Source organism: Phyllostomus hastatus, unplaced genomic scaffold (assembly GCF_019186645.2).
Source record: "Phyllostomus hastatus isolate PE091 unplaced genomic scaffold, TTU_PhHast_1.1 phas_contig_159, whole genome shotgun sequence".
Classification (NCBI taxonomy): Eukaryota; Metazoa; Chordata; class Mammalia; order Chiroptera; family Phyllostomidae; genus Phyllostomus; species Phyllostomus hastatus.
Genome location: NW_025333640.1, coordinates 470,527 through 489,681, shown reverse-complemented (window position 1 = coordinate 489,681; position 19,155 = coordinate 470,527). Strand labels below are relative to the sequence as shown.

General features: G+C 50.8%; 1 protein-coding gene across 1 annotated transcript in view; it reads right to left on the bottom strand.

Moving 5' to 3' along the window:
- MUC16 (mucin 16, cell surface associated) overlaps positions 1-19,155 on the bottom strand; it is a 60,312-nt gene that overhangs the window by 17,626 nt on the left and 23,531 nt on the right. The window contains exons 23-45 of the mRNA XM_045831007.1: positions 18,069-18,193; positions 17,729-17,796; positions 16,953-17,125; positions 16,808-16,843; positions 16,518-16,574; positions 14,491-14,612; positions 14,089-14,156; positions 12,280-12,452; positions 11,888-11,923; positions 11,602-11,664; positions 9,914-10,038; positions 9,648-9,715; positions 6,541-6,713; positions 6,385-6,420; positions 6,138-6,262; positions 5,812-5,879; positions 4,967-5,139; positions 4,822-4,857; positions 4,252-4,287; positions 2,657-2,781; positions 2,498-2,565; positions 1,867-2,039; positions 1,541-1,576 (exon numbers count right to left, since the gene is read on the bottom strand). Of these exons, the coding sequence (XP_045686963.1) occupies positions 1,541-1,576; positions 1,867-2,039; positions 2,498-2,565; positions 2,657-2,781; positions 4,252-4,287; positions 4,822-4,857; positions 4,967-5,139; positions 5,812-5,879; positions 6,138-6,262; positions 6,385-6,420; positions 6,541-6,713; positions 9,648-9,715; positions 9,914-10,038; positions 11,602-11,664; positions 11,888-11,923; positions 12,280-12,452; positions 14,089-14,156; positions 14,491-14,612; positions 16,518-16,574; positions 16,808-16,843; positions 16,953-17,125; positions 17,729-17,796; positions 18,069-18,193 (2,163 nt within the window). The remainder of the gene's footprint in view (positions 1-1,540; positions 1,577-1,866; positions 2,040-2,497; positions 2,566-2,656; positions 2,782-4,251; positions 4,288-4,821; positions 4,858-4,966; positions 5,140-5,811; positions 5,880-6,137; positions 6,263-6,384; positions 6,421-6,540; positions 6,714-9,647; positions 9,716-9,913; positions 10,039-11,601; positions 11,665-11,887; positions 11,924-12,279; positions 12,453-14,088; positions 14,157-14,490; positions 14,613-16,517; positions 16,575-16,807; positions 16,844-16,952; positions 17,126-17,728; positions 17,797-18,068; positions 18,194-19,155) is intronic.

Genomic DNA, 19,155 nt, shown 5'->3' with positions numbered 1-19,155 from the left:
CATCTTCTCCTTTATTCCTTCTATGAATCCCCCTTTCATTCCTCCCATCCCTGTTTTCTCCCTCCCGTCTATTTTATACATCTTTCCTCCCTCATTCCTCTTTTTTCTTCCAGCCATCTTTTCTTCCTTCCATCTGCACATCCATCTTCTCTCCTTCCCTTCTTGCATTCTTCACCTCTTCCTTCCTTCCATCCATCCATTTTGCGTTCCCTCCACGTGCATTGAATTGTTCCTATAATGCTCCAGGAACTACTCCACGGACTGGATAGTGAGGAACAAAACACAGTCAATGGAGCTGACTTTAACTTATTTTTCATAATATAATTTAGGAAGAGATGGTTGTTACTGGACCTCAGAAGTCCAGAGCCCTGTCATGGTTTGGAAAAAGTGGAGGAGGCCAGTGATGGACCCAAGGACAGTTTGACAAAACACACCCCTAATGAGAGGGCAATTAATTCTCAAAAACCTACAGTCTTTTTATTGTAGTGCTTCAGAAGCAAAGGGAGTTTGGCTGGTAAACTGAAACACTGTACACGTGCACCCAAAGTGAGCATGCTTTGGGGAATAAGTTCACTCATGGTAGAGAGCTAGAGTATAAGTTTTGGAGCTACAGGAACTCTGGGTTCTATTATTTATTTGCTGTGTGGGCTGGCAGCCTCTCTTAGCCTGACTTTTCTCATCTGTAAATGGAGCTCAGTCACATGGTTGTAATGAGAATTAAAGGAGAGTGTATATGTTTTGGAGTGAATTGTGTCTTCTGCTGAAATTCATAGGTTGTAACCCTAACTACTGCCTCTGTAGGTGACTGGACTGTAACTGAAATAGGGCGTTTAAAGAGGTAATTAAGTTAAAATGAGGCCACTGGTGGAGGGGGGTGATTATCCAATCTAACTGATGTCCTTATAAGGAGAGGAAATTAGGACACACAGTAAGATACCAGGAAGGTGTGTACAGAGGGACGATCAGTTGAAAAGGTGGCAAGAGGGAAGCCATGGGCAAATCAAGGAGACAGGTCTCTGAAGCAACCAACCCTGCCCGCAATTTGATCTTGGATGTCCAGCCTCCAGGACTGTGAAATATAATTTCTGTTGTTTGAGCCACCCAGTCTATAGTATTTTGTTATAGCAGCCTGAGATGACTAATACAGTATGTAACTTAGATGGTGCCTGGAAGATAGTATGTTGAAATAAATGTTTACTGAAAATTAAAAAAAATGGGTGTAACACTAAAGTCAAGAAACTCTAATAACGATAAAGAAAGATATGAATAAAAGGATAAGAAAACAGTACCAAAGGCAGGGTTTTAGAAAAATTTAAATGAAAAACCGCATGAGGGTCAGAACGCAGTGGGGAAACATATCAGTGTCTGAGATGTCCTCACCCTGGACTGGAACTCTCCACCAGAACCCCGAGAGAAGAAGGGATGAGTTAGGGGCCCTTCCAGGTGTCTCCCTCACCAAGGACAGAAGGTGAAGAAGAGCAACTGCTCCCAATATTAAATGGGGAATGAGACCCAGGAATTCGGGGCCAGGGATACTCACTGGTGGGAGTCAAGGCTGTGGCTCCAAAGGTGTAACCTGCAGAGAGAAGGCAAGAGGAGCTGGGCGAGAGTTCAGGTGAACATAAAAGATTAAGGGGAAGGGGTTTTTGTGATAAAAGCAGAGGGAGGAGGCGGTGGAGAAATATCCAAGGAGGGGGCAACCTGGCAATGAGACTGCAGGTGGCTGGACCCCGTGATCACTTCATCCCAAGGAAGGCTGACCCAGGCCAGAGGAGAAACGGATGGACCAAAGCTTGCTTTAGAGAAACAGAGGCAACACAAAACCCCAACTGGGAAAGAGATCAGAGCTGCAGCTAAGCCCCTCACCATTCACGTGAAGGCTGTCCTTGTCCAGCATGAAGGAGCCCAGCCGGGTGACACCATGGGTCTGGTGGCTCAGCTCCCAATACAACTGCTCTCTGTCCAGCCTGGGGCCCGCAAGATCAGAGTGGTAGGTGCAGACGATGTCCACTCCAGTGGCTGCTCCATGTTTCTCAAGCCTGGGGAAAGCAGGATATGGGGATGTGGGATACTGAAGGGGGTCGTTCTGGGTGTGGAAAACAAGAAAGTGGAAGGGAGTACCCTGAGAGAATGCTCCAGGGGCAGCTCTGAAGCCGTGTGGGGGCTCTCCTAAATGTCTCTTGCCTGAGACAACCCAGTCACAATTAGGGACAGAAAACATCTTAATTAGAATTTGCAGACAGGATACAATAGTCCTTCCAATAGGAGAGCCTTCGCTTAAAACATAATGTTCTCTAAATTACATAAACTATAAACATGATGCCTCTTTTCTAAGCCTTGAGTGTTCTCAACACCTTTGGGAATGAAGATGGTGTAAAGGCGTCATGGAGGGTGCTGGGCGCCAGCGGTACCAGGGATGTACCTGAGAACTGAGCCCTGCTGGCCAGTGCATGAGGGTCCATCTGACCTGATAAGTCACTCTATCTGGAGGTCTCACCTGAGCGAGGCCAGTCTGCAGTGAGAGTAGAGGGGGCCAACACGGGTGTTACGGAATAAGAGCCGCAGCTGGAACAAAGAAAGGAGTGGTGAGCAAAAGGGCTAAGGGGCTGTGGGTGGGCACTAGGTGGGGATGACACCAGGCATGGGGGGCACTCACCTGGTGCTGCAGGATCCTCTCAGTGGAATTGAACTTCAAGGAAGCTGGGTGCCCCATGTCCTCTGTGTAGTGCATATTGGTGATGGTGAAGTTTAGGGTGAAGAACAGCAGGGTGGGGCCAGTGGCTACCATGGGGGAGAAAGAGAAATTGGTTCAGCTGGGAACAGAGTAAAGACTGAGTGTCTGGGGCTCTAGCTGTGGGGTGCCAGTACAGCTATGGGCTGCAGGAGCTGAAAGAGAGAACATTATGGAACTCTCAAGACATTGGGAGCCATCACTCATTCATTCAGCAAGCATCTATTGAGGGTTTACTGTGTGAGCGGCTTTGTGCTGGACTCTGTGGCTCAAAGACAAATAGGCCATGGTTTCCACTGTTGTGACCAGAGCATTATGATGTAGGGAAGCAGAGGAGGTGCAATTCAATGAGAGTCAGCCCATCCATGACCAGGGAGAGCTTCCCAAAGGAAACATCGTTTCTTGTGTCACCAAAAACACAAGTAATAGGTGACAGGAGCTCCACAGGAAGACAGAGCAGCTGTACTCAAGAACCTTGAAGTGCTTGCACTACAGCCTTGGGGAAGTATAGATGTGAGACTGGAGGGAGCCTCTGAGCCCAGGAAGGGGGGCTGTGACTATGCAGCTCAGGAGTATGGGTGCAATTTGCAGAGCAGGTGGTCATCCAAAGATGGTCAGCAAGACGGGAATTATCTGGACAGAGGTGCATCGGGAGACACATTGCGGCCACTGTATGGAGCTCAGAGTAGAGGCACCTGCAGTCGTCCTGGCAAAACTCTCCAGTGGCCTGAATGAAGGCTGAGTGGTGCTCATGCAGAGAAAAGAAGGACTTGTGGGCCATTCCAAAAGGAGAGGAGGTGATCTGGGGATGGGTGGAGGTGAGCGAGAGGGTAGGTCAAAGTCAGTGCCTGTGCCCCTGCCTTTGGTGATGAGGAGCAAGAGTAAGTTTGGGAAAAGATGATGATTTTAGGGTCAGAGACCAAGGGGTCAGATGATGTCTAGGAGGTGGGTAGACCCAGGGCCAGGAGAGGCTGTGTGGTGTGGGCTGGGCTCAGGATTTGGATTCTGAGCAGCTGGGCCCTGAGTAGCTAGGGGGTCCCTGAAACTCATGGAAATGAATGTGTTCCCCTTGGGAAGGTGAGTGAGAAATGAGAGAAGTGATCTAGTATGAGTGATTTTGTAGAGATGACTTTGGTGCCAGTAGGAGCCCTCCTACCTGGGGGCCTGCTGGAGGGGGACAGAGCCAGGGAAATGAGGTGTATGGACATCACAGGAACTGAGGGGGAAAAGCAGGAATAACATCCAAAGTGCATTGTAACCTTAGGGGAATGGTGGCGTTAGTGGTGTTTCTAGTTATAAAAACGTGCCCCTGTCTCTATGCAGCATTAATCCTGGAGTCGGTTGTGTGGGGAATGAGGAGGACGGGTGATGTTTAACCACATTTCTATGCATGACCTCCGAACTCATTCTGACCAGATGGGGGGCATGTGTAACAGGTGGGAAGGGTTGGCTGGTGGAGCAGCTCCTGTTTTTAGGGACAGGGCAGTGGCCACAAGTACACAGAAATCTGAAATACTCACTTTTGGGGGTGGTAGCTGAGACCAAATGGGTGAGACCTGTAAGGAGGGGGAGAGATGGTGAGAAAGAAAGACAGGAGAATTCTTCAGTAAAAAGGCAAACTGGCTATTGGAGAGATGGCGGCTGGACTCAGAGCTAGGACTCATCAAAAGAAAGAGAGCTCATCTGGAAGACACAAAGACCCTCCCCACCCCAGAGAGGCAAAAGCGTCCTCAGGTCTCTCTGAAATGTGAGGCTCCAATGAGAGCCTGAACTTAGGCTGGAAACCTGCTGTCCCAGAGCCACTCAGTGGGGAGGAGGCTGGCTCCCACACAGCCCCTCACGGCTGCTGCAGACACGTGCACCACAGAACTGGGGAGTAAACACCCCAAGTGCTTGGGTGGGAACCTCATCGTTCTGGAGATGAGGCACGGAGCAGGCGCCCACTTCCGGGCTCTGTGGATACTGGTCCCGTTTACCCCAGACTGGAGGTGAGGTGGGGGTGAAGGGTGGAGGCAGTGGGCTCCTGGTCTCTGTTCCTAAGGGCTGGGACTTACAGGCTTGAGGAGACTCTTGAACCTCAGAATACTCACTCCTGGGGGTGCTGGTCTGGGTCTGGTGGGTGTAACCTGCAAAGGTGGAGAAACACTGTGAGGGGGAGGAGGGATTAGGGAAAAGGGCAATGGAAAGGGAGAATGTCAGACAAGCTGAGGTTCAACAAAGATGGCAGCCCTTCACCATTGACATAGAAACTGTCCTGGTCCAGGGTGTAGGGGCCCAGCTGGGTGAAACCACGAGTCAGCCGGCTCAGCTCCCCATAGAGGCGCTCATCGTCCAGCCTGGAACCCCCAGGGCCAGGGCGGTGTGTGCAGACGACATCCACTCCAGTGGCTGTCCCATCCTTCCTGGGCCTGGGGAGGGAGGTTAAGAGGGATGACAAAAAATGAAGTGAGTGTCTAGGAGGGATCCTGAATTCCTGGGGGCAGGACAGGAAGAGGCCGTAGAAACGAAGAGGCTGTCAGAGAGCTGAGAAGCCAGACTCAGTGTTTCTGAGCTCACCGACTCTGGCCATCCTCACACTGTGAGCAGAATCAATGGGTGGGGAAATTATGAAATGGCAAGGCAGAAACTGTCAGTGGGTGAGAGGATTATTAGTAAATTGCAAGGCAGAAACCTGCATCTATCAGGCATGGAGATGGGAAAGCTCATACTTGAGACCTGTAGGGAGATGGAATCTGGGATTAGAGCAAGGGGAAAGGACACAACTATCTTGAGAAAAATGCTGGAAACAGAATTAAAAACCTAAAGGAAGTGCCCTCGCTGATCAAATGGATGGAGGAGGAAATTCAGAAAGGTGGCCAGGCTGGGGGCTCAGTCTTGCTGATGGGTTCTGCAGAATCTGGGGACCATTGTGGGGATGAGGGGAGGGAGGTACAGTCAGAAGAGGCATTGGTCCAGAGCAAACACCTCCCGAATTCCACCTCTCCAAAGGACATGGGCAGGGAGGGCAGGAAGGAAACGGAACAAACTCCTCAGATCTGGAAGCTCCTGAGGCTGCTCTGGTTGGCTATTCAAGGTCTCACCTGAGGAGGGTCAGCCTGCAGCCTGAGAAGAGTGTGCCCACACTAGTATTCTTGAACAAGTGCTTGAGCTGTGGGTGAGGACAAGGGAAGTAAATAGATGGGCTGAGGGGCAGGGGCAAGATGGTCATGTATGGTTGGGACAAGAGGGACCTGGGCAGGGCTAGCACTGACGGACAGGGCAGGAGAGGGAGGTGGTCATTGGTGGGCAGGAGGGAGTGCAGGTAGGTGGCTTCAATGAGCAGGACAGGGTGGGGTGGGTGGGGCTGGCATCAGTACTCTGGGCAGAGGGTAGGTGGGCAGGTCCGGCATCATGGCATGGCTCTCACCAGACGCTGCAGGAACTTCTCCGTGGTGTTGAATTTCAAGGAGCCTGGAGGCCACATGTCCTCCACATAGTGCAGGTTGGTGATGGTGAAGTTGAGGGTGAATGGCACAGGGGGTGGTCCTGTGGCTGCAGTTGGAGAGGGAGAGGAGTGCCCACCCTGAGTCAGGCCTGGGATGGATACGGGGACAGGGCCTGTTGCTCTCACCTCTGGTGTATTAGGGGGCTTCCGAAAGCCACTCAGTACTCACCACTGGGGGTGGTTTCTGAAGTCTTGTGCGTGTAGCCTGCAGAGAGAGAGAGAGCAAGAGAGAGAGAAGGTGCTGGCTGTTTGGGAGGAATTAAAGAGGCATCCAGGGGGAGAATGAGGGCTCAGCAGCACAGCAAAGGAGGGTACCACTGCTCACCATTGACACAGAGACTGTCCTGGTCCAGGGTGTAGGGACCCAACTTGGTGACACTTTGGGTCAGCTGGCTTAGCTCCCAGTACAGCCGCTCTCTGTCTAGTCCAGGGCCTGAGGGGTCAGGGCGGTGGTTGCAAGCGATGTCCACGCTGGTGGCTGCTCCATCTCGCTCAGGCCTGTGGAGGATGAGACATGGGCAGAGACAACAAGGATCCATCTGCGAAAGGTCTTTGAGAGTGCTGTGCAGCTCTTGTCAACAGGACCTGGGATGCTGGGTCACCCACCATTGAGTGAATTTGATCCAAATTGCAAAAACATTTCCATAAGAGCCCATCCCCTGAGTCCGGGACTCCCCTCACTGGCCTCCCTGCCCTCTATGATCCACTCTATGCACAGAATCCAATTCTCACTCCAAATGGCAGTCTGTCCTTGCTAGACATTTGCTGAATACTTTCCACTCCCTACTGCCTGCGCGTGACTCCCCAGTGTCCCAGCACCCAGGCCTGCCTTGCTACTTCTCTGCCTTCCTCCTTGCAGGTGAGCATTTCTGCTCTGCACATCCTCCCCCCCCTTAGACTCTGCTTTCCCCACACGATAGCGCTTCTCCCTGCAACACGCTTCTGGGCCCAGAGCTGTGGCTCCTGCCATCACTCACTGCTCTCCAAGGATGAGGTTCCACCTCAGGTTTTTGACCTCCTATACTTCCCTCATCTCTCAGCACTTCAGTGGTGTCACTGGGCCTCCGTTTCTCATTTATGAAATGGTCTAACCATGGTATCCAGGTATATCATGTGAGGACTAAACATGTTGATATTACTCTGTGCTTAGAATAATGTAATTAATATATATACACATGTTTGCATACGTATATAATGCATGCTTCTTGATGGCAGAATCAATGCCTTGGCCCCCATCAAGTTTTTGGAGCAGAGCACTGAGCCTGGTACACATGAGGGGCTAAGAAATGTTGTGGATGAAAAGAAAATTTGTGGAACTGCAGGTCAGAGAAGTGGAGAGGACGTGTTCACTGTGGGTGCATCAGCAACCCAGGCTGGGCTCCAAGGAAGATGACTTCACTCCTTCCCTATCTGTTGGCCCCTTCAGGGAGAAAATCCTTTCTTGAATTCTATTTTTGAAAGTCTGGAGAGTTATTTTGGGGATATGGCCACTGAGACTAACCCCTCCAAAAGATGTCAAAATGGAGAGGGCCACTTAAGCTCTAAAACCCCCATCGCTGGATGACCTCGGGCCAAGTCCCACCCCTCCGCACTGGAAGGGAGCTGGGGATCAAAGGCAGAGATGATGTGAATGAGGCTGAATGGCTGGTTCTTCACAAAGAAATCAGGCAAAGCAAGCTTAGCGAGAAAAGGCCTGGGCTCTCAGGAGACTGGGCTTGAATCCCGTCCCACTGTTTGGCCTCTCTGGGCTCCCAGGAGAGTTCCTGAAGTCTCTGATGTTTCATCTGTAAAATGGTGATATTACTAATGATGTTCAAAGGGTTCTGGGAGATGATGTATGGAAATCATTTAAATGTAGCCCTCGATTTGCACTCCCAGGGGACATTTGGCAACGTCTGCAGATTTTCGGGGGTTGGGATACTACAGGCATCTAGTGGGTAGAGGCCAAGATGCTACTGAGCATCCTGCAAGGCAGAGGACAGCCACTTAGGACAAGAACTACTTGACTCAAAATGTCAATAGTGACCACACATGAAGAACCCCAGTATCTGATGCATACTAAGTGCTTGCTCTGTGTTAGCTTTCAGAAATATTTATATTTAGGGGTGACATCAGCAGCATGGCAGCATAAGTAGACCCCCAGGTTTCTCCCCTTGAAGTTACAAGTTGGGTTGTTATAATTCAACAAAAGATTCCCTGCTCAAAGCACACACACGTCTGGAACATGGCACACTACAACGACGGAAGGTGGGCATATCTGAGCAAACAGTGGAGATAGGGCGGGGAGGGGAGAGAACAGAGACAGAAGCCACACACAGTCTGGTGCTCCCCGAGGCTTCAGCAGACACAAAAGCTGGTAGGGGTCGGGGTGTAACCGACAGGGGCAAATCAGAGGGGCAGAGACAACAACTGGGTCTGGGTGGCTGACACACACTGAAGCTGGGCCCAGGGCCAGGGGCACAGAAGCTGTGTAAAAAGTCACAGTGTGCCCTGAGTGGTGTGGCTATGTTGATTGGGCATTATCTGGTGAAGTGAGGGGTCTCTGGTTTGATTCCTGGTGAGAACACATGCTTGGGTTGCAGGTTCAGTCCCCAGCTGGGGCACACAGGAGAGGCAGCTGATTGATGTTTCACTCTCATATTGATGTTTCGCTCCCTCTCTTTCTCCCTCCCCTCCCCTCTCTCTAAAAATAAATCAATGAAATATTTTTTTAAAGTTGCAGTGTGCCACAGACCACCAGAAGGAAACAAAGGACTCTCATATGTGGGAATCACCCACCCCACTCCCTGTGGCCCACAGGCAGTAAAATCCTCCCTCAGCAGGTCACAGAGAACTGAAAAATCTAAATAGACCAATCAACAGTAAGGAAACTGAAACAGTCCTAGACACAGACAACAGAATGGTGGTCACCAGAAGTGAAGGGGGTCGAGAGGCGAGGTTGAAGAGGGCAAAGGGGTCAAATATGCAGTGATGGAAGGCAACTAGACTTCGGGTGGTGAGCACTCGATGCAGTATACAGATGATACATGACAGACTTGTATACTTGAAACAGGTAAGTTTGATTATTAACCCATGTCACCTCAATGAATTAAATTAAAAAAAATAAATAAATGCAGTGTGTGTTGAGGGCATGTAGGCTGTAGGTTTATTCTTTGTGAAGGATCAGGGATACATCTTTTATGACAGCTTTGGTGCATACTTTCAGGTTATTATGTTTTATCATTTTGTTCCTATCAAGTATTACATGTGCAATTTGAGGCTCTTGAGGATGGGAAGGTCCAGAGTAGGGACCAGGGGCCAGAATGGAAGGGATCGTGGCTGCTGCATGTGGGGAGCTGGAAAGGGCTGAGGCTGAAGGGAGAGCCCAGCTCTAGAGGACTGTAGATAAGAAAGCCTCCATGTGCCTCACTGGGACATCTCAGGTGGTCTTACCTGAGCAAGGTAAGTCTGCAGCTGGAGTAGAGCAGGCTGACACTGGTGTTCTTAAACAAGGCTCTGAGCTGTTGAAGGAGGAAGTGGAGGTGAGTAGAAGGACCAGTAGGGAAGGGCAGGGGCAGGGCTGGGATGAGGTGGGGGGCTGGTATCAACTGGGAGGCAGAAACACATGCATGGGGCATACGGGAGGCGGGCTGACCGATAGAAGTGGGCATGAAGGGCATCGGTGGGCAGTGCAGGAGTGAGGTGGGCAGGAGTCTCACCAGGTACTGCAGGATCTTCTCTATTTTGTTGAACTTCACTGAGCCCGGAAACTCCATGTCCTTCATGTAGTGCAGGTTGGTGATGGTGAAGTTAAGGGTGAGTGGCACCAGGGCAGGGCCAGAGACTGCAATGAGGTTGAGAGAGAGAACGTCACACCCTGAATCCCTGTCTGAGCTAAATTTAGGGGTCAGGGGCAGTAGGGTGTGGGCGTGAGTCTGGTACTCACATCTACTGCAAGAGCTCAGAATGACTCTTCCCAGAATAGGAAGCTTTATGCTGAATGACACCAATAATAGTAATAGTAACAACAACAACAACAGCAGCAGCAATAAAAACAGCAGCAATAATAACAGCTGGTTTGGTAAGAGCTTACTCTATGCCATCCTGTGCTAAACACGTTCCATCCAGTGTCTTATACGATCCTGACACACCCTTGGGGTACATCCTGCTACTTACCCCCCAAACTGACAGACAATTAAGGTGCTCTCCCAAGGCCACACAGCTATTTTAGGGCAGCAGCTCAGGCTCTAGAGTTTGAAAACCTTAAAATTGAGTCCTGAGTATGTGCTGGCTATGTGGCCTCAGAAAAACACTGATTCCTTGAAGAACCAGTCCATGCCTCTCTGAAATGGACAAATGGCAGTGTCCAGCTGCAAGAGTTGAAGACCATATACATGAGGGTCCCCTTTATGTGGCAATCGGTGAATGCTGCTCTTTTACTTTGTTGTTGTTATTATTATTTATGCCTCCTTTCTCTGTTGACCCCTTTAGTCTCTGCCCTTTGGGAACTAGTCCTGGATTTGCTCTGGACTTTTTCTATTTGATTCTAGCAGAGGGTGGAGTTTCAGGAATTGTTACAGAATGCACTGCTGGATCTGATCTCACCAACTGATGCCCCACCCCCAATCCTCACACTCTGGGTCTCCTGGCAGGTCACTTGGGGTAGACAATAAAAATGACCAGCAACTCTTCACCTCCTGACACCCACGTGCTTGCCATGTGGTGCCGCAGCCCCTTCCGCCAAGAGATGGGAGCCTATTGCTCCAGCTCCTGACTCTGGCTTGGCCATGACTTGCTTTGACAATGAGATGAGAGAAATGTGATGCAAGCAGAGGCCTGAAAGGCACTCGTGTGCTGAGGCTTGCCCTCTCCTGCTGCTGGGAACCCTAGGGCCCCCTGTGAACCCGACAGAGCTAGTCTGTTGGATGATGTGAGGCCACATGAAAGAGAACGAGGGCACACCACCCATCAGCCAGGCATGCTCCAGAGTCACCTAGCTAACCTGCAGGTGGCTGCAGTCACACGAGGAAGCCTAGTGCAGACCACTCACACTGCAGAGCTGATCTATATACTCCTGAGCAGCAGTAAATGATTGCTTTAATACAGTGGATTTGGTGCTCATTTGTTATATAGTAGAAGCTAACTGATACAAAACCTTAACGAAAGCAAAGGGTGTATTAACAGGAGCCACACCTTCAATCTGGAATTGAAAACCTGAAGTCACAGAGCTCTCCAAACACAGGGATGGAGGTGCACTGGTCTGTGATGAGGGTGTGGCTCCCCAAATTTATCCTCCCCATACTGTCCCCTAGCCTTGACCTGCCCAAGCATAGTGTCTTGGCTTCTCATTGAGAAGTGTACCAGCTTACACGTGGGAAGGTAGTAGACATGGAGAGAAGGCTCTTACCTGTAGAACTGGAGGACATTAGAGCTGATGAGTTTCCCAGGGAGGGTGTGGAAATCACAGAAACTGAGGAGGGAGCATCAGAAATGAGAATGATGCAGCTTCACCTCAGAGGTACCAGAGATATTTTGACCTTGATGCCCAAACTGAGTTGCAGAAGTTGGGGGGCTGTAACAAGGGCCCTAAGGCTTCCTTCTTCCCATTGAGGCTTTAGCCATAGGGAGGAGGGACGAGCTGCCCCCACCTATCACTGTGGGGCCATGGGACCACCTAAGGCTTGAACACTTACCACTGGGAATGGAGGTCGGAGCTGGTCTGGTGTAACCTGCAGAGTGGATACAAGTGAAGAGAAGATTTTAAAGGTTGTTAAGAATGGGATGAAGGGGGCAGGCCACTGGTGGGAGAGCAGAGGTCATCAAGAATTTGTGTCCCTACAGACAGAGATTTGTGATAACCTTTCTCCGCCCTTCTGCCCCTCTCTGTGTGTGATGTGTGCACACAGTGGTGCACACATCACACACAGTGGTGGAGAATGTAGGAATGTAGACCTCACAGGAGAGGAAGAGTGAGGACGGAGAGATCTAGAAGCAGACACGGGTGTATCCTCTGGCCGGAGCTCAGAGCATCAATAGAAGAATCCACCTGCTGCTGCAGAGGGCCACGTCACCAGGAGATGCTCACCATTGACGTAGAGATGATCCCTGTCCAGGACGTAGGGACCAAGCCGGGTGACACCGTGGGTCTGGTGGCTCAGCTCCCAGTAGAGCTGTTCCCTGTCCAGGGCGAGGCCTGCAGGGTCAGGACGGTGGGTACAAATGGCGTCAACTCCAGTGGCTGCTCCACCCTTTTCAGGCCTGGAGAGAGGACATGGATATGGGGACAGGGCTGAGACATCTGGTAGCACATTCTTTTCTCAGCCCTCTTATATGTGAATGCCGGCTTCTCTGCTCTCCTGGTCCAGGCTGAGCCACTCACAAGACGAGGGGCATCTCTGAGCCACAAAGGACCAGAGTGGATGAGTCAGATGACCATCAGTTCAACTGTAGCTCTTTCAAATAATGCACATGGCTTCTCTCACCAGTCCTCACATCTCTGCAGCGTGGAGGATGCTGTGATGACTTGGCTGGAATGCCATGGGATTTGGAAATGATTGATATAAAACATGCAGCCCTCCTGTCCCGTACATTAGAAGTGCTCATTATTAATTAATTGTTTAATTAAACAAATATTTACAAAGCACCCACAGTCCTTAGGGAAACTGGATAGCAAGCAGCTCTGGACAGAAACTCATCAGCTCACAGAAGGCTGCTCCAATCCAAGTTTTTTTTCTTTTCTTTTATTGATTCCAGAGAAAGGGAAAGGGAAGGAGAAAGAGAGGGAAAGAAGTATCAATGTGAGAGAGAAACATCAATCAGTTGCCTCTTGCACACACTTCGACTGGGACTGAACCCGCAACCTGGGTATGTGCCCTGACCAGGAATTGAACCCATGACCTTTTGGCTTGTGGGACAATGTCCAACCCACTGAGCCACACAGGCCAGGGCCCAACACAAGTTTTGCACCTAACATCTGATCATAAGACATTGCATAGCAGAGATGCCCACCCACTGCCCACCTTTTTGTGTTACCATTTCTCTGAGCATCAGGAAAAACTAGGCCTGAAGGGGTAACCTGGGAGGTCTAGCAGGTTGCACTGCCAGAGAGCATTATCAGGGAGAAACAGGGTCCCCTTGCACCTCAGCAGGATCGAGGTGACCTGGAGGTGAGACGCTTTCATCTCTGGTTTCCTAGAAACTTGACAAAGGTGCAATGTCGGCTGCACTGCCTGGCGATGCTGCTGGTAGTGAAAATGACTGCTGATAGATGACCTGCATCTTTTCTGGGGGGATCTTAAATGGACAGACATCAGTACCCAGCAGGAAGTTGTAGTTTTGGGCTCCCGTAGGTGTGGGGTGACACTGTTAACTGGGCAGAACTATTACAAGGTTTACTGGCCCCCCTGTGGCACATGGGACATCTAAGCCAGGGTGACTCCAGGGCCTGTCCATTGGTGTTTCGTTTCTTTGCACGTGGGCTGTCACCTGGAATGCCAAAAGAATAGCCCTTCAACTGCCAAGAGCTTTCATGCAAAAAAGAAATGCCCACTGCTGCCCTGCTGGCATGCTGTTTGCTGTCCATGCTCTTCTAAGCAGAAGGGCAGTCGTGTATGTCGTGTTCAGATCTTGCAGATCTGGCTGTCTGCTTGGATGATCTCGAGTGGGCAGGGCCCAGCACCAGCACTAGGGCTGGGAGGGGCTGGAGGCAAGCACGGTGCCCAGCTGTGCTAACTCTCAGCATTGTGCAAGCATAGGGTTAGCACCTGAAGGGGAGCATCTCTTTAAATTGTGTGCTCTAGGCACCTGGCTCTCCTTAGCTCAGTCTAGGCCCTGGCCAGACCAACCAGCCAACACCCACTATACCTCCAAAGGCAAGACAAAGAGGAGGTCTCACCGTAGTGTGGCCAGTCTGCAGCCAGTGTAGAGTGACCCGATGCTGCTGTTGGTGAACAAGGGCTTGAGCTGAGGAGGAAAGAGTGGGTGGATACAAAATAAGTATAAAATGAATCATCATACAAAACACAATATTTTAAAAGAAAACAATAGCTCTCTAACCTCCTCATACCACATTTATTTCTCAAAAGGACCTTGTGGGATAAGCAGTTTCATTGTCTCAGTTTTACAATATGAGACAATATGAGGAAACAGTATCACAAGACTAATCACTACTCCAAATTCACATCGCTTGTACTTGAAGCTCAAACTGCCTACCTCCCTAGCCCTCATAGTCTCCAAAACTGTAGCAACGAGAGGTGGGTCGGAGTTTGGGAAGACAAATGGGTAGCAGGGCTCTCACCAGATATTGTAGAAGTGACTCGGTGGAGTTGAACTTCGCAGAGCCTGGCTGCATGTCTTCTGTGTGGTGCAGGTTGGTGATGGTGAAGTTGAGGGTGAAGGGCACCAGGGCAGGGCCAGGAGCTGCAGTGGGGAGAGGGAGGAGAGGCCACACCCTGTGTCAGTGTTGGGCCAGATGTGGGGCAAAGGGTCATTGGAACAACCTCTGCCTGCTCCAGAGACCCCATCAGCCTGATGTGAGAGGGAGGGTCCCATGCCCAGAGCTTTATATGGGTATCATTTCCTGTTTGTCTCTGAGGCTGGAGATGGATGGGGTGGGGGTGCAGGCAGCAGTGCATTCTATTTTAATGGGTCCCAACTTTGGCCACATAGAGAAAGTGGAGATGATGGGGCCAGTATGCTCCGTTACTGACCCAAAAGTGGTGCCTGTATATCAGCCTCTAGGTCATGTATTTTCTCAGAGCAGGCTGGGATCCATTAGCTCCAATGTTTACATGTCCAGTTGTTTTAAGCGTAGCCCAGACAAGCACATTTAAGCCATTTCGAGCCTGCCTGCTTGGCAGATCCTGCGAAACTGCACCCAGCACCTGATGACCATGAACATGATAAGCCCGGTGCCTGTAACCCTCCTAAGCTGCTGCTGCCCTTCAGAGTTGGTGAACCCAGGGATTCCCCGCTGGGCAGCCAAGTGACATCCCCTCGGCTCAGAGCCTCCTCCCCAATCCCCCCGTCCCCTGTGTGCTCCCTGGCCTTTCTCTCCTCAGGAGTGATCCCCATGCCATAACCTTGTTCAAGGTAAAGAGCTATAGTTTTGGTAGTATTTATATATTTCTGAACCACTCAACATATGTAAAAACTTCTGTTTTATTAGATTCCTATTTTTTTATGCCGCTGACAAGGTTTTTGAGTGTTGAGCCCCGGCCCCAGTTTTTGCATCAGCCCCGTGATTTCCACGGTGTGACTTGGCAGAGCACAGGCTGGGGACACCTGCGTCAGGTTAGAGCCGAATGATGTGCAGCAAACAGAACGCCAACAGCTGGGCCAGAGGCACAGGGGCTTCTGGAACCACTGTTTCAGTTTGTCAGTTCTCGCTGTAAAAAGTTGGGGGATGGGACACACACACACAAAACACTCATGAAACTCTGGAGAAACAACCTCATGGTCCCCAGACTTCAATAAACTACACATTCCTCAATGTGCTGCTAAAATGAAACAACTGTATGCGTTGGCTATAGCCAGAGAGACTACACAGTTCACTATAAGTGAACAATGCGGGGTTTAGGGGTGCTGACCCCCTGCACTCAAAAACTGCATGTAACTTTTGAACCCCCCAAAACTGAAGTTGGCCCTTGGTATCTGGAGGGATTGGTCCCAGGACCCCGTGAGGCCACCCAAACCCACGGATGCACAGGTCCCCGCATGAAACAGTGTAGGTCAGCTGACACACGGAGTTGGCCCCCCACATCTGTGGGCTCTCAGCCGCGGAGGAAAAACAGTGCAGGTACTTCCTGAAAAAAGTTCACGGGTAAGTGGACTTGTGCAGTTCAAACTCGTGTTGCTCGAGGGTCAACCATATATGTTTGCAAGGAAAAGATTCAAAAAGGCATTATAAGAAGAATAAAGTCATATCTATTCAATGTATTCAGAAAAGACATTACTCAAAACAAGCTGTTGGTTAATTAGGTAAACTGAGGAATGGGTCTTTACTGATCCGGCTTTGGTGAAGTGGCCACTGGGCAACTCTATTCTCAGTGGGAGGTTCTGCTTTCCATTCTTCCAAGGTTTGTGGGGTGATTTAGAATTAGGGGTTTACCTACAGTTTCAGAAACAGGTTACAGGGAGTGGCTTAGGACTGGGGGTGGGGCTGGTGTTCAAGAAATCTGCAGGGGCCTGGGTAGCCCTGCCACACTCTCAGAGTCAGCCTTGGTCTCTCTGGAGTGACACCACCTCCTCCGCCCCTCCTCCATGTCCTGTGACTAGAGCCCAATGGGAGTGACTGGGAGCGTCTTCAGAGAAGAGAAGGCCTACCTGTGGGCCTGGGGGAAGGCGTCGGGATCCCTGCGGACACTGTGGCCACCATGGACGCTGGAGAGAAAAAAAGCCACAAGCTTGGGGTGGGGAACCATCCCATCACCTTGGAGATTCCAGAGAGGAGGTGGCCATGCCTGGGAATTTCTTGGGTGCTGGTCCCTGTTCACTGGAGGCTGGGGATGGAGTAGGGGTGAGGAGGCGTGGAGGCAGTGGGCTCCTGGTCTCTCCCATCCCTAAAGGCTGAGACTCATAGGGTTGTAGAGACTTCTAAACCTCAGAATACTCACTGCTGGGGGTGGTTGTCCGAGTCTGGTGGGTGTAACCTGCACGGGTGAAGAATGATAAGGTGAGGAGGGGAAAGATGAAGGAGAAGGAAAAATGAAGGAGAATGTGAGCCCTGCTGAGATGCAAGGAAACACGGTGGCCCCTCACCATTGACGTAGAGGCTGTCCTGGTCCAGGGTGTAGGGACCCAACTTGGTGGCACTTTGGGTCAGCCGGCTCAGCTCCCAGTACAGCCGCTCGCTGTCCAGCCTGGGGCCCCCAGGGTCAGAGCGGTGTGTGCAGACGACATCCACTCCAGTGGCTGTCCCATCCCTCCTGGGCCTGGGGGGGATGGTTAAGGGGGATGACAAAAAAAATGAAGTGAGTTCCTAGGAAGAGGTCCTAATATCCCTGGGGGCAGGACAGGAAGGGCCATGAAAATGAGGAGACTGTCAGAGAGCTGAGGAGTCAGACAGATTCTCTGAGCTCACCGACTTCTGGCCAGCCTGGGCCTTTGAGCAGGCTCAGTGGGTGAGAGAATTAGTATTAAACTGCAAGGCAGAAACCTACATCTTCAAGGCATAGGGGCAAGAGAGCTCATACTTGAGATGTGTAGATTGGGATTTGGGATTAAAGCAAGTGAAACAGACATATTTGGCTTGAGAAAATCCTGGGGACAGAACGGAAAACCTAAAGGAAATGCTGCGATGGTCAAAGGGAGGGAGGAGGGAATTAGGAAGGATGATTAGGTTAGGGGTCCAATCCTGCTGACGGGATCTGCAGAATCTGGGGACAGCTGATGGGGAGGTGCCATCAGAAGAGGCACTGATCCTGAAATCCATCTCTGGTGGGGACCTGGACAAGGAGGGCAGGAAGCAATGGGACCAATCTCTTCAGGCCTAGGAGCACATGAGGCTGCCCTGACTAGCTATTCCAAGGTCTTACCTTAGCATGGTCAGTCTGCAGCCCATATAGAGGGGGCCCACACTGCTTTTCTTGAATAAGGTTCTGAGCTGTAGAGGAAAGAGAGGGAAGTGAGTGGATGGGGCAGGGCAGAAGTGTGACGAATACGGCTGGCATCAGTGGGTGGGGCTTGTAGCTATGGAGACAAAGGTGAGGTGGGTGGAATCTTCTTCCCCAGGTGTGACTCCGGTAGGTGGGCAGGACTTGCATTGGTGGTTGGGGCAAGAGTGGGGTGAACCAGGGTCAGCTTCCACAGGTGTGGCAGGGATTAGGTGAGCCAGCCTCAGGGCTGGGGCAGGTGTGAAATGGGCGAAGCTCTCACCAGGCCCTGCAGAACTCTCTCCGTGGTGTTGAACTTCCAGGAACCAAGGCGACCCATGTCCTCCTCATAGTGCAAGTTAGTGACAGTGAAGTTGAGAGTGAATGGCACCAGGGCAGGGACAGTGGCTGCAGTGGAGGAGGGAGAGATGCCCAATGAGCCCACCCCAAGCTCAGTGAGCAGTGGGGAGGGGTATCCTGTCCCGACACCAGACGCTTGACAGGGAGGAGATCCCGACAGCAGCAGGAGCTGAGGGGCACTGAGGACAAGCAGGACTAGCTGCACTTGGAAGTGAGCTCACCCTAAAGCAGAAAGCAAACACCAGGCACCCTCCACTTCGCTAACATTCCAGGCAGATAGCTTCTTTTCCTGAGGGCTTTTCTTTTTTCTTTTTTTTAAAAATTTCACCCAAGTTGCTTCTATGAGATCTACTTACTTATTGATTTGAAATTTTATTTGAAAAAGCACATTGTGTTTTTATAGGTAAGGGCCTGTTTCAAGTGCTTTACTTACATTTTAACTCATTTAAGCCTTGAGCCAGGAAGATAGTAATCTTCATTTTACAGAGGTAAAAACTAAGCCCAAGGGAGGTTGAATAACTTGCCCCACGTCACACAATCTCTAAATGGCAGGCGCTGAGGTCCCAGAGCCTGTGCTCCTAACGCCCCCACCGGGGACCACAGGCAGATCCCACCTACAGTGGCCGCTTTTCTGGCCTGAGAGACCCGGGGTCTGAATGCCTTCAGGAGGTCCTAACTGTCGAGTACAATAGTTCTGAGTAACACAGAGGTAAGGACAGCTCATCTAGGACCCGCACTAGGGGCCGTGGGTCTTATCAAAGCCTACCATGAACCAGTGGGAACCCAGGAGTAGAAAGTCAGCCCTCACTGCAACCAGAATCTGCCCAAATCCCTGACTAGGACCTGTAAGAGAGCACTTCTAGGCACACACAGAGCTCAGGCGGTTCCCTGGTTTCCTGGGAATGAGAACTAAAGAGCCTAGAGAATGAAGCCCCCGCCCCCACACGCACCTGCAGAATTCACCCAAGGCCATTCTGATCTTAATTCAATACCCATTTATACCCTCAAGT